Source organism: Symphalangus syndactylus, chromosome 10 (assembly GCF_028878055.3).
Source record: "Symphalangus syndactylus isolate Jambi chromosome 10, NHGRI_mSymSyn1-v2.1_pri, whole genome shotgun sequence".
Classification (NCBI taxonomy): Eukaryota; Metazoa; Chordata; class Mammalia; order Primates; family Hylobatidae; genus Symphalangus; species Symphalangus syndactylus.
This window is the reverse complement of record NC_072432.2, coordinates 109,565,395-109,580,447: the sequence shown is the minus strand read 5'-3', so window position 1 is coordinate 109,580,447 and position 15,053 is coordinate 109,565,395. Positions and strand designations below refer to the sequence as shown.

General features: G+C 41.1%; 1 protein-coding gene across 12 annotated transcripts in view; it reads right to left on the bottom strand.

Annotated features, from left to right (window-relative positions):
• Positions 1-15,053, bottom strand: part of OXNAD1 (oxidoreductase NAD binding domain containing 1) — a 60,146-nt gene that overhangs the window by 32,669 nt on the left and 12,424 nt on the right. For all 12 annotated transcript variants that reach the window (XR_010113930.1, XR_008660513.2, XM_063610784.1 and 9 more), the window contains one exon: positions 5,983-6,089. Coding sequence is in view for 10 of the 12 variants with exons in the window: in XM_063610784.1 (XP_063466854.1) it covers positions 5,983-6,089 (107 nt within the window). In the remaining 2 variants the exon portion in view is untranslated. The remainder of the gene's footprint in view (positions 1-5,982; positions 6,090-15,053) is intronic.

The window sequence follows — 15,053 nt, the reverse complement described above, 5'->3', positions numbered from 1 at the left end:
CGAGGTGGGCGGATCACCTGAGGTCAGGAGTTTGAGACCAGCTTGGCCAACATGGTAAAACCCCGTATCTACCAAAAATAAAAAAATTAGCTGGGCATGGTGGCAGATGCATCTGTAGTCCCAGCTACTTGGGAGGCTGCAGTAGGAGAATCACTCAAACCCGGGAGGCAGCGGTAGCAGTGAACCGAGATCATGCCACTGCACTCCAGCCTGGGTGACAGAGTGAGACTCCATCTCAAAAAAAAAAAAAAGTTAAGAAGACAATCTACATAATGGGAAAAATATTTTTAAATAATATATCTATTAATATTGAGGTTCTTGTATTCATATTATATAAAGAACTCTTACAATTCAGTAATAAAGAGACAACCAAATAAAAAACTGACAAAATACTTTTAATTAATATTTCTTCAATGAAGATATATAAATGGCTAATAAGCACATGAAGAGATGTTCAACATCAATAGTCATTAGGGCAATGTAAGTCAAAATCATAATGAGCTGCCACTTCACACCCACGTGGATGGCTATAATCAAAGAGACAAACAATAGTCTTAGGGTCTGGAGAAATTGGAACACCTATACATTGCTGGTGGGAATGTAAAATGGCACAGCCACTCTAGAAAACAATTTAGTAGTGCCTGAAAATGTTAGAGTTAACATATGGCCCAAAAATTCCATGCCTAGGTTTAGACCCAAGATAGGTGAAACTATATGTTCACTCAAAAACTTGTACATGAATGTTCGTGGCAGCATTATTCACAATAGCCCCAAAGTGGAAACAATGTAAATGTCCATCAGCTAATGAAGATATAAACAAAATGTGGCATATCCATACAATGGAATGAAGTACTGATACAGGCTACAACATAGATGAACCCTGAAATCATGTTAAGTGAAAGAAGCCAATCACAAAAAGACCACACACTGTATTGTATGATTCCACTGGTATAAAATGTCCATAAGAGACAAATCCATTGACAGAAAATAGATTAGTGGTCATCTAAGGCAGGCAGGAGGATAGGGAATGAATAATAATCATTACAGAATTTCTTTCTGGGATAAAAATGTTCTAAATGTGATTCTGCTGATAGCTGCACAATTCTGTTAATATACTAAAACCTTTGAATTGTACACTTTAAATATTTGAATTTTATATGAATATATCTCAACATAACAGTCTTTTTAAGTTTTAAAAAGTATGAAAAAAGGGTCAAGAAAAGCAACAAAAACTCTCCCACTAGCATTTGACAGACTTAATAGGCTGATATGGCCTCTGAGTTACACAAGTCTTAACGTTTCCTTCTTTTCTTCTAACTACATCCTGTAGTCTAGAACTCCTGGGTTTCAAGCTTTCAATAATTCTATGCCACAGAAACCCTTTTTTGGTGAGGATTCTAGGAAATGCAATAAACCTAGTCACACACCAAGAAAAATGTATTGGAACATAGAACCACAAAAAATTCTCATCCCCGTATCTGGGAAACATAAACATCCAATCTAGGTGTTTCACAGCCATCACAAGAGCAAAAAGTATCATCCTTCCCCAGTTGCTTACCTACATACAGGCCTAAAAGGAAAGCAAAAGATGTTCTCTAATCTGATCTATGACCTTAAAAAAATATTCTCCTGCAGTCTATGGCCTTACATTTCCAGTCATTTATTATAAGTCTTTAAAAACCAGTTCTGGATTGGAAGTGCTCCAGAAAAGGTCTTTAGCCAACTTTAACCTATTTTCACTTGACTCTTTTCCATGAGTACTTTAACTTTCTTTTCATTTCTGACAAGATAAAAATTTAAAAGACTATCGTTAGCATTTGTTAACACAGTTGCTATATGCTATCACAGAGGAGGTATACAAAAATCTCCATTATTTCCATGTTTAAAAAATAAATACATTAATGAGCTACTTTTGCTGCTTCATCTCCTGAACTACAGTGCCCTCTGCTGCTCAATGCTGATGAAGACCATTCTCTCAGTTGAATGAAAGGGAACCCTCTTCTCTAGTAACTCTGGAAAGCTACCTTTGGAAAAAAAGGACTCCATTAAAAAATACAGAAGAATTTAAGTTACATAAAAACTTCATCTGAATGGATTTAAGAAAATATGCATAATACATATTTCATAAAACATCTGTCCAAGAAAGAATTAAACCTTAAACACACACCTTTAAAAATGTCCTTTGCAGGATGAGCACTCTTGGAGCCATGAGTTAAAGCCCTTACTATATACCCAATGAGTGAGTGTATGCAGAAGGAGCCTAGGTGCGCGGTGAAGCAGTGGATGTCCACATCCAACCATGACATACCAGGCAGCCAGGTCCTGTCCACAAAGGGAGCCCCAGTGCCAAGCACACAGCAGCTATACTATGAGATCCCAGAACTCTTTAGTCCTTGCCTACAGTTCTCAGAGGCCCTCACTCATTCACTTAATGCAAACATCAAAGAGAGCACCTGCCTACCATATACAGGCACTGTGGTACTTGCTGGAGGTACAAAGATGCACATATGTCTTAGTTGCTGCCCTCAATGAACCCACTCTAAGAGGAGGAAAATTAACAAATACATACAATTAAATGGGCAATGATAAAATCTGCTTAGCGTAGCGAGGCAAGGCAGAGGAAGGAGGTCAATTCTACCGGGGGTACAGGAATTAGGAAAGACCACAGAAGAGATGCCCTTTAAACAGTCTTAAAAGACACACAATGCTTACCAGATAAGCAATGGGGGAGGACACAGTTTGAAAAAAGATGCCAAGGAATACAGTGCTATGTTATGTGCAGTCCTGTGAGAATCAGGGCTGCCACACATGCTCATGTAGGTTGAAGGATATTATCTATCTACAGTGTGGCAGCCCTGCTCAAGGGTGGGGGTAAAGTCTTATTTCTCTAATCTTGCTCCTCCAGTGTTTCTTCTTGGTGTTCTCTTTCTCTCGGCAGGGCTCAAAGTTGCTTTCTAGCAGCTAAACTTATGTTATCTTGTAGAAAGTCAGACACACTAGGACCAGGAATTCCTTCCACTCTGTGAAAATGCTTTGGCCTTACTTCCCCTCAGGAGGCAAGCTATACCCAGCCAAGTGTGGACTGAGTACTGATTGGGCCATCAGTGGTGACATGCTGGTGATGAGCTCCCACTCCTGCCTGGCCTGCCACTCTTCCAATCAACAGCTTCAGTGCAGGGAAATTGACCAAGGAGATAAGAATTGGAATCTGTCCCCTGGGCCTTATCAGCACATATGATCTAACCGAATGAAATACTTATTAGCAATAACAAAAGCTAAAATCAAACAAATAAAGTTAACATTAGGCATTATGCTAAACACTTTAAATATCCCAAAACCTAGGAATACTACTGCTCCCTCTTTGAAGATATGAGAACTGAAGCCCAGACAAATAAGGAAACTGACCACACCACAGAGCTAGCTGGTAGAAAGCAAGCATGTGAGCTGAGCAGTCTCCAGGGCACTAGGCGACAATACACTGCTACCCACAGTAGCGTAACCAATGCCAGAGGCAGGCAGTGAGCACCACAGCCAAATGTGAATCTAGAAACTCAGGGCAGCTGCATACCGTGTGAGGACTAGTGGTGGCATGCTCCAGACCCAAGCGCGAGTGCCAATCTTTCCACCCCAAGAGAGGAGGAATTCTGGTCAAGGGCGGGCCTCACCAAGGAGCTAGCAAGTGGTAGGCCTACTAGTAAGATGAACCAAGAAGTTCAACCCTGCTCATGTGAGAAATATTTTGAGGTGGTTCTGCCTTTGGCCTTTCTCTCGGGATTGGATTGCTAGAGTTCTTGGAACTGGTTTATTGCTACAGGAACCAGCCCTCTCTGCAAGGACCAGTAAGAACACAGTATAGTGCAAAAAGAGCCCCTTGAGGCCTATATCTGATCTATGCTGAAGGTGTCTACATGGAGATCTGTGGCCAAAGCTCCAGCTAGTCACAGACAACATTATTTAGTTAGAGTTGTGCCTGGAACCTCATTCTCAGAGTTTGGTAGGTGTTAGAGGAAGTCACCGGTCAAAAATTCAGAGATGTGGAATCATGGCCCAATCTCTTACCCCAAAGATAAGCCCAACAGCAACCCTCTCCTTGATTTCTAGCAGCTCTCCAGTCTGATAATCCTAACTACACAAACTGCATGGCAGCCACATCCTCACTCCCTCTCCCTAATCCTTGCCCTCTTCTCCAAAGTGCCACATGGCAGTTACTACCAAGCTGGATGGTCTGAGACAGCCTAGAGCACAAAGCCATTCAAGCAACAGCATGGAAGGGACAGACACCGCCAACCTCAGCAAAATGGCCATTCTGTAACCATAAGGTCATATATCAAAAGGAACTCACAACCCCTAGAACCATAAATCAATGGTAAGGGTAAAATCTGTTGAAAGAGGAGGGCCCAGGGGCCTGGAATGAATGCTGATCAACACCTAGGAGGGAAAGCGTCACCACTACCAGCCAGTGATCCTTACCTGCCAGGTCCGACCTCCGAATAAGTCTGACAGGCACATATGAAAACCAGGCCTAAATTCGGTGAAATGGCCAAATCCATTCATTGGGATGGTATACATGACACCAACCCCAAATCATTTCATCTTGAGAATCACAGTAGAACTCTATTTCTACAAATATCACTAGGGAATGAGGACATTTTCTTATCAGGTAACTGAGGTTAGCGAGTGCATTACACTTGCAGGCACACCATGGTGGCAGCACAATAACCAATGCACAGGCTTTTACCTAACCAGGAGGCTGGGTCTGAGTCTTGGCAGGATTCAGAGTTGAAGGCACAGAGACAGTGCTTTGCACAGGACACAAACATTTCCACAGAAAGGAAATATGGAAAACGGATCATTACAATTAAAGTTTCCACTTTTCAATATAATGACTGCTAAACCATTTTTGAAGGGTAAATATGTTGCCCACCCCCTAAAACGGGCAAAATGCATTTAATGTGTATCATCGAACATGTGCAAAGATTGCAGTAAATTGCTTCACAAACCCAAATTATTGCAATCAGCATCTTGTTTTCTAGTTCTAAATTCAAAGGCAAACTATTAACACACAAGACTGCTAACTCTTGCTATTATCACACTTGCTATTATCACACATCCTCCTTCTAACAAAACCACATTTCCAGATGGACTGCCAAAATTAGTCAAGTGACTCCTAAGAAACACTATCAAGACTGACATGCCAGAAATTCATTTAGAAATGAATGCTTTATTTAAATAAAGGACACACACACCCAAACACACCTTTCCTAGGGAAATTCAAGTTGCTTTCTTTACAATTGAACTTGAATTGAATCTCAGGGAGGCCCCATTCGGAGGAAATGTTACCCAGTCAGCATGCTGATCAGTCCCGAGTCAAATGGGACAGACTTACGACTTGTGTGGGGGTTCTGGGGAGCTGGGCCTGACTGGGGAATCCTGATAACAAATTAGGTGAAGTATTTAAATCCAACCCAAATAAGGTACATATGATAGATGAATTCAGTCAAGAGGGTAGTAAGCCCTGTGATGACGTCACTAGTTCCTCTTCTCTTCAGGATACCTACCTTGTTTACTCTGCATTGGACACAAAGACGACTACTTTTTAAAAACCTATGAATCTCCTGCAACACGTAACTCAAGGAGATTAGATTACTGAAGTGCATTCTGTTAGCAACCATTCCTGAAGAGTGTAATTATCAGAGCTGTCAGTTCTATGGGCCAGAACTAGCTTTGTGTGAATGTGGAAAACACAAGACAGCAATTTTCATATATGACTGAGGGAGCCATGGGCTCAAAACCCAAGTGGGCTCTGAGGCCAGGAAAGGAATCAGACCCTCTGTGCCAACAAAGGCTCACCCTGAGCAGATATGATTTAGAATTCCTCTTCCTCAAGGGAATGGCTAGCCTTTTCCAGAAGAAAAAATAATCCCTTCTGTCTGATGGAACCTTCTTGAACATACATATTTGGAACACAGAAAAGTCACTTACCACTGGCCAGCTTTAAAGGAAAAGTCTTGATCAGCAACAAGCAAGCGGAGGCTCTTCACTGACGGTGACTCACTGGCAGCTCCACACACCTTAGCTGCTGACACAATCTAAAACCAAAAGATGAACTGTGGCTGAGGTTAGTGCGTACATAGCACAAGGGACAAATGGTGGCATCCTGAGAACTAAGGTTTCTGAAATCTACGAAGATGTGGTTTTTGCAAATTGCCAAACAAAGTAACACACCCTTTGCTTTAGTTCAGCCTACCATCATGTGAATACATTTTAAATAACTTTTTTTTGAGAGACTTGCTATCATACTAATTTAATTTTATCCTACATTCAAAAATCATCTATTCAAGGGATCATTTAACCAGCATTTATTTGATGAGTATCCACAATGTGCTGTGCACTGGGCTAGGCACTCTGGGAAGAGCTCAGGGAATTGGAACTCTGTAAACAAGCCAGGGTCTTATCAAGGAGCTGCCATTAAATTATCCATCAGTACTGGGCAAAGTGAGGCCCACTCTTGCTTCTGGGGGTGTAAGGAGTCCACAAAGAGCTAATTTCAGAAATCAAAAGCAGGCACTTAGAAACTTTAACAATTTCACAGAACAATCTTGTGCCTGTTGAGTCTAGTAACAGAAAACAAAATGGGTTTGCATTCTTCATGTCTTTGTTTTTAATTAATTTTCAAATTCATTTTTTATCATACGATATTTTATAAGATGGAAACAGTTCACAACCTTAACAACAAAAAAGCCCTTCCCTACAGATAATTTGAGAAGCACTATTTTTACATGATGTATCTGATTTCTGAAAGCCTTGAATAGGTTTGACTCGGGAGCTATGCAGGTACGTGCCATTCACGGCTCAACACCCCTCAAATTCAAAAGGTCTCTATTTCCTTTATTCTTTCATCTGCTTTGTGTTTCTTTGTCCTGTAAGCCTGGGACATCTTCACAAGCAAAGAAAAAAGACAACATGACTCTTTCCTCAACCTGCTATGTCTGTTCATCTCTACTTGTGGCAGAAAATCAGCAACTAACCAAAATATAGCCCTCTCCTTGGAAAGTGTGACCTTCACAGCTCCACCAAAGGGTGCTTTGGAAATCTGTCAAGGTCAATGAACGTCCCATCCTAACGCTAGCTCATGCAGGCCCTCTACTCCAATAGGACTACTAAATCTCATCAAACTATTAGTGGAGACCATTTCAAAAATCCACTGGACAATTCTCATGATGAATGGTGGTCTCTCTCACCACCTCAAAGTACCTTCTAGTATTATCTACCTTTCTCTCCCTCCTGCAAAATCCCTAACCTTTCTTTCTCCGTATTTTTGTCAACCCTCTCTTCCTCCTCTCCTAAAAATCAAGTGGGGTAATTTTCCATTACTGACCCTCTACCTGCACTCTTGGTCCTAGTCCTGCCTACTGTCTCGGAAACACTGCTCCATCAGCAACCACCAGCCCTTTCCTTCATGTTCAATTTTCCTCCCTTTAGTACATTCCTGTTTCATCAAAGATTACATCTAATGCCATTTGCAATTCAAAGCAATTCAGCAACAAAATAAAGTAAGCAGCAGAATATGGCTGTTAACAGCATGGGCTCTGCAGCTGGACTGCCTGGTATTTAGTCCTGGCTCTACCGCTTACCAGCTGTGTGACTCTGGGCAAGTTACCTAGCCCCCTCAGCTACAAAATGAGAATAATACCACCTATACCTCATAGGGTTGCTGGGAGGATTAAATGAGATAATACTGACAAAAGTACTTACAACACTGCTGGCCTACAGAACTCATTAACGTTGGTTATAATGTACAGTCATGTGCTGTGCAACGACATTTTGGTCAACGACAAAGCACATATAGAAAGTGATTCCATAATACCAGATTTTTACTATTTTTCTATGTTTAGACACACAAATATCATTGTGTTACAAATGCCTGAAATATTCAGTACAGTAACATGCATACAGGTTTGTCCTCTAGGAACAATAGGCTATACCATTTAGCCTAAGTGTGTAGTAGGCTATCCCCTCCAGGTTTGTGTAAGTACACTCTATGTCTGCACAATGACAATCAGCTAATGACACATTTATCAAAACATCCCCGTCAGCAGGCAACACATGACTGTCAGCAGGCAATACATGACTGTATTTCATTGTCTTAATTAAAATTAATTAGCATGTTTATATTATATATTACATTTTATTCATTTATAACTATATATGCCACCATACCAATGCTTTTGCACCAGGGCCTTAAAGATTGAGCACTGAACATCTCAGAGAGACTGCTCACAGGGACAACAAGAAACTGCAGTGTGATGGCATGTTTTTACCAGTGCAAACGTAAAAGCCATACTGTCTTAAATATATTTTAGAAATCTTGCCTTTCGTCTCTTCCTCTACTGAGACAATCAGCTCTTCTTTAGCCCACAGAATCTTCCCTTTTTCCTTGATGCTCACCTTAACCACAGGTAACCTAGCTTCGGTGCTCTTGCAACTTCTCCTTTGACAGTTGGTTGGGGTCTTTCTGAACAACCAAACTCAATGTCCAGTCTCAGTTCTCACCCTCCCTGACCTCTCTGAATTTGGTATTTTCCACACTGACACATTCTCCTTGCCTGGAACAGCCATATTGAACTTTTCAGGTCCCCTCCTGTTATCACTGACCTGGTCTTTCTCCTTTACCATTCCTTCTCTCACTTTTTCCATAGGAGCTTTCCCTAAACTGCCTTGCTCCTACTCCCTCTGCCACTCCAGGTTGAGGCCCTCAAGGACTCACAGACTACTACTCTCCTCCTACCTTCTGCTGACAACTCATTACTTTTCTGCCAATCACAAGCTGACATCAACACTCCCCATAAGTAACAACAGCCAATGCCTGAGGAGCATTTATCTCAGGTATATACCAGATGCTAAGTTAAACATTTTATGTGCATTCATTCATTCAGTTGATATGAATAATCATATTATATCCCAAGAGACAGTGTTGTTATCTTACATCTTGCAGATGAGGAAACTGAAAGATTCAGTAACTTGCTCAAGATCACCTAGCTAGGAATTGCGGATTCAAATCCAGGTTAGTTTGACCCTCCCTAAATCATCTGATGGTTCTGCTCCAAAGGTAAACTCACTTATGCCATACAACGAAATCCACCAAAGTCATTCCTTCCACGAACACTTACTGAGCATGGTGCCTGAAACTGGGAACAGGGTATGCAGAGATGGAGAAGACTGCACCTACCCTCACAGAGCCTTGCAAAATCAGCTTCTTTCCATTACCAGGTATTCAATTATGGATGCATCTTGGACTCAACACAGTCAATTATATTTTCAGTTGATATACAAACACACATAAACTTTGACTCTTTCTGGTATACTGTCCCTAACACAGCCAAATTCCATAAATTTGGCTCATGTTTTTTCTTTCCCGTGCCTACCTGCCATCACCCTAAGCTGAGAATTTCTTTCTTCTCACTTGAACTACTACCTTGGTCTCCTTCTTGTGTTTCTCAAAGCAGCCAACGGGCAAATATTCCTAATGTTCCAACCTCACTGAGTTACTCTCCAGCTTAAAAACCTTAAATGGCTCTCTACCACTCAATCACTAAAAAAAAAAAAAGCTAAAAGTCCTGTTTAACTCATACAAACTTGGAACTCCTCCTGGATCACTGTGCTTGTTGTTTTTCGGCCAAACTGGACAACCTGCTGGTCCTCAAAGGTACCTAACACCTGCCCTTCCCCAAAACCCTACCTAGGTCATTCAGCATGTGCCAAGCTCTCTCAGTTCTACCAAACTTCTGCTCACCCTTCTAGGCCCTGCTCAAGTAACACCCCCTGCCTGAGGTCCTCCCTCTTCTCTTCATACTCTCAACTCTACCAATATAATGTTTTTGCCTTTCTGACCATATTCAGCACATATTAGTCAACTCCCTAGATGAAGCACAGGGCCCAACACATAGTAAGGCTCAGTAAGTATTTGCAGAATGAATAAAAACTTGAACTTTAAGTCACTTAAAATAGTTTTCCAGAACAAAGATTGGTAGAAATGCAGGAGCACTTTTTTTTTTTTTTAAGCTGGGTGGATAGGGGAAGAGAACACTACAGAAAATCCAGATTCACGTTTAAAAGTATGGGAGAGTTCAGGGAGAGCAGAGATTTATTTAGTAGAACTGGTATTTTCCTTTGTTTGCCACACATTCTTTTTTAAGTATCTTATTACAAAGACAAGTAATGAGAATCATCAGAGGTCTCTATTACTTAGTTATCCTACCCTTTCCTTACATTTACAAAAGTATTTCGGGAGGCTAAGGCAGGCGGATAGCTTGAGCCCAGGAGTTTGAGACCACCCTGGGCAACATGGCAAAACCCTACATCTCTACAAAAAAAAAATTACAAAAATTAGCTAGGCATGGTGGCACACCTCTAGTCCCAGCTACTGGGAAGGCTGAGGTGGCAGAGCCTGGAGGTCAAGACTGCAGTGAGCCAAGTGAGACCTTGTCTCAAAAAAAAAGAAAGAAAGGTTATTTTATAAACATTCATTTTTTTTCTTTTGATATAATAATCTGTTAAAATACAGCCTAGAGGTAGATTATTTCATTTCTGACAGCTTAACTGGCATGTGTTAAATTCCTTAACAAAACTAGATAGGGAGCAGAATTTCAGCTGAGATACCCGAAAATGCGTCACGATCAAGTGCTAGGCTATGTGAAATGGAAGCATTAGTCATTTTCCAATGTCCAAATGTAAAATTCAATGAGGAAGGATACAAGCTATACTTTCTATTAAGCCATATTTTCATTTGGATGGTGTCTATGACCAATTATTGGTATGACAGGCTAAGTATCCCTTACCTGAAATGCTTGGACCAGAAGTGTTTAGGATTTCAATTTTTTTTCAATTTTGGAATATTTGCATTATACTTATAGGTTGAACATCTCTCATGTGAAAAGCTGAAATCCAAAATGCTCCAATGAGCATTTCCTTTGAGTGTCATGTCAGTACTCAAAACATTTTGGATTTTGGAGCAGTTCAGATTTTTTTTTTTGAGACGGAGTCTCGCTCTGTCGCCCAGGCTGGAGTGCAGTGGCGCGATCTCGGCTCACTGCAAGCTCCGCCTCCCGGGTTCATGCCATTCTCCTGCCTCAGCCTCTCCGAGTAACTGGGACTACAGGCGCCCACCACCACGCCCGGCTAATTTTTTGTATTTTTAGTAGAGACGGGGTTTCACCTTGGTCTCGATCTCCTGACCTCGTGATCCGCCCGCCTCGGCCTCCCAAAGTGCTGGGATTACAAGCGTGAGCCACCGCCCCCAGCCCAGATTTCAGATTTTTGCATTAGAGATACTCAACCTGAAATACAAACAGTAATGTACTTACTGCTATTTATCCTAACAATCTGGACAAAATTGTTATATCTATATCTGGAACACAAAATACCCTGCACAATTCATTATTTTTAAAGACATGCTTCCCTATTACTATTTTATTTTGCTTAACACAAATGCTGTATACTATATGGATTTCTAGCAATGTGGATTAAAAACATCAACGAAATCTTTTTGAAGACCACATATTTATTTTACTCCAAAAGCTAGTTCATATAATTAGGACCTGTAATTGTGGCCCTTGTTATATGCTATTCTTTTATTGGATAGGCAAAACATAGTGAAGAAACTATGTATTTTATCATTTGTACTGGCTCTTATACTTAATGGATCAAAAGATTTCACAGCTGAAACCTCAACTATCCATGTCCTAAGTTAAAACACATGGCAGGAAATGAAGTTTTCCATAAAACAACATTTATGCTTTTCCAGCGTTCAGTAAAATAACAATACATTTGCCAATTTTACCAGTACACATGTTTAATGCTTAGGCAGAGTCAGCCTCTAAAAGGAAATTCCATCACACTTGTTTAAAAAGCTGGTTTTATGTAGGATATTTTGATGTTACTGCTGGTGCAAAAGTCTCTGTACAGGAAATAGGTATTTCTTTGGAAACCTGGCTAGCTTTCCCTGTTCACTCCTGTTCATTCATTTTCTGGCTTAAAAATTTAGGCAAAGCCATGACTAGAGATGACCTAAAACAAAAATGTAGGTATGGTTCAGAGAATTTCAGAATTAAAGGAAACTTTAGTCATTATCAAGAATCACATGCCATTTTACACATAAAGACACCAAGACCCAGGGACATTATTTAAATGGTAGCAGAGTATCAATCTGATGTGTAGGAATCTGACCAGAAGCAGATTTTACTTAAGTGATTTACTAACAAAGGTAGACACAAAATTCTCCGTCAACCACACAATTTAATTTCTTAAATGGCTTATGCTGGTTAACACTATGCCCTAGAATGACAAGTAAACTCACTTTACTCCTACCAAAGGCTAACCTGTCCACCTGGGCTGGTCTCCTCTCTGTCTTCTCAAGCCTTCCCTCCAGCAACTATCCTCTCTCCTGCATCACACCCTCCCTACCCTCCCCATCAGAACACACGAGCTCTAGGATCTCCCACCTCATGTAACATGTAACAACAACAACAGCAGCAAACACTTATAGACATCCTTACCATATGTCAGGCACTTTACATACATTCATTCACTCAGTCTTCACAACTCTAGAAAGCCGATATTATTATATCCCCATTTTACATATGAGAAAACTGAGGTCCCAGAGCCAGTAAGGGGCAAAGCAGATTTAAATCCAGGCACTTGTGGTCTTTGCTGCTTTTCAAAATACAACAAACAAAACAAGCTTCTCCTTTAATCCAGCTTTCACCCCATTTCTCTGCTCCCATTAACATTACAACATTTCAAGAGTTACATATGGTCCTGTCTCCACTTTCTCATCTCCCATTCTCTCCTCAACACAATCTGATCAGGCTTTCACCCTCAGTAATGTACTAAAGCCAGTCATTCTGGTCACCCACTATCCACTTCGATAAATCCAATGATGACCTCTCAGCAGAATTCAGCATGGTTGGCTCCTCTCTCTTTCTTGAAATACTTTTCCCCCTGGCTCCAAGAACACTCTGCTGATCTCCTTCCTGTCTGGCTGGCCACTCCTTCTCCATCTCCTTTGCTGGCTCTTGCTCTTCTGCTTGGCCTCTAACTGTTGACACATGCCTGGGCTGAGTCCTGAGTCCTCTTCCCTTACTCTCTACGTGGCCTCAACTTTTCATCCCTAGCAGTAAACTCTCATCTCACATGTCCAACAGCCTGTTTAATTTCCATTTCAAATTTAACACAGCCAACACGGAACTCTTTTTTTCTCCGGCACTGTGCTAGATACTATGATTACAGAGCTGCTAAACTGGGCCTTTCCCCAAGGAGCCTCCCTTTCTTTGTAGGCTTCAACTCACAGCAGAGTTAGTTACACACCCCTAGGGGCCAGAGGCCAGCTGCCAGGGCCATCAGACTATACTTCCTTGGGAGTTTTTCTAAGTGCTGTAGTCCAGCCCCCCAGATCCCCTACAACTACCTCCAGGCAGTGAGTGCCTGAGGTTTCTCTCCACCTGCTCTGCTGGTGACAGTGTGAAGCCAGGAGCGTCAAGCACTGCTCATTCCAGGCTGGATCATCTCTAAAAGGTTCTTTGACCATCAAGCTCTAATAACCAAAGCAAATTACAGGAACAACTGTTGAGAAACAATGCATGTTGAAAAGATGTCCCCTACCTCAAATTGAAGTGACCACTCTATCGCAATCTCCTTGAAATGCATAGGTGATGACCAGTAGAGAATTGTAAAGGTTAGCCTTGGGACACAGTCCACTCTGCAGCTAAGCAGACCATCCCATTCAAACCCAAGCCTCAGCAAGATCACAAGCATATTATAAGCATTGGAAAATCAGCACCTGGAACTGTAGGATCCCCAAAGGCATCTGCCCCAGGGGCCCAGCCATTTATTAACTAACCACTCTGCCATCAGTATCTCCCTCCTTTCTCATGCCTAGTAACACATTGCTCAATTAAGCCCTGTCCGTCTAAACAGAGTGTCATATTCTGCTGTAACATAAAGGAAAGCTGATTTTATTATCAAAGATCTGAGTTCAAGGACTGAGTCCTTGTCCCTTGAACAAGTCCTTTAAACTTAGGACAACAATATAATTTATCATTCAAGACAGAATAATTTTGAGAGTGAAAGTGAGTGCTATTACACCAGGAACAAGAGGCATAAACCAGGACTATTCCAGGCAAATGAGGAAGCAGGGTCATCCTATCTAAATCTTTGATTCTTAATCCCTTCATCTGTGAAATAGAAATTAAAATCCCTACATGTCCCTCCCAGAATGGTTGTGAGAATCAAGTACCAATCTGTTGTATAATCTGGTGCTTTGTAAACAAAAAGGCAACATACACATAAGATACTGTAGGAAAAAACACAGGCTTCTAAAAGCAATCTAGTACAATAGAAAAAGAATTAGAAAGATTTCCAAAATCAATTAGGTGCATAAAGTCTTCTGATCAGAGTCCCATTAAAATCTGAGCACACGAGCTTATCTATCATTTTCAATGCTATAACCCCAGGATCTGGCCCAGGGTCTGGCACATTTCCAAATGAACAAATGAATGCATACGAATTAGTAATTTAAGAAATTCTTTCACTGCCAAACTCTCCCAACAAACTGATGAACAGAGCATATACTGCTCAGTAGGCCAACAGTCTATAAAGGCCAAGCACAGAATGACCCCCTCCAGTAAAATTTGTCTTGCCTGAACAATCCTTACTGCATTACAGTATTTCTATCCTTAACTCCTTGACATTTCTAGGGTTACTCAGACTGCTTATTCTTTTGATTCTTAACAATAAAATGAATAAAACTCGAACACAAACATTCCAATGTAATTCAATTCAGAGTTCAGTTTCCTCCATCAGCACAATCTCAGACTACTTACAGTTACAGTCCCAAGTAAGAAGCATAAACATCATAAATGGTCATTCAGTAAGCTTTCCAGAGGAAATACAATGCCCAAAACCAAAAGAACATTTCTGGATGAGTATTCCATTTTCTGTTGACTCCAAGAGGAGCAACACAGTCCTTTAGCCTAGGAATTCTGAGCTGGAGCTTC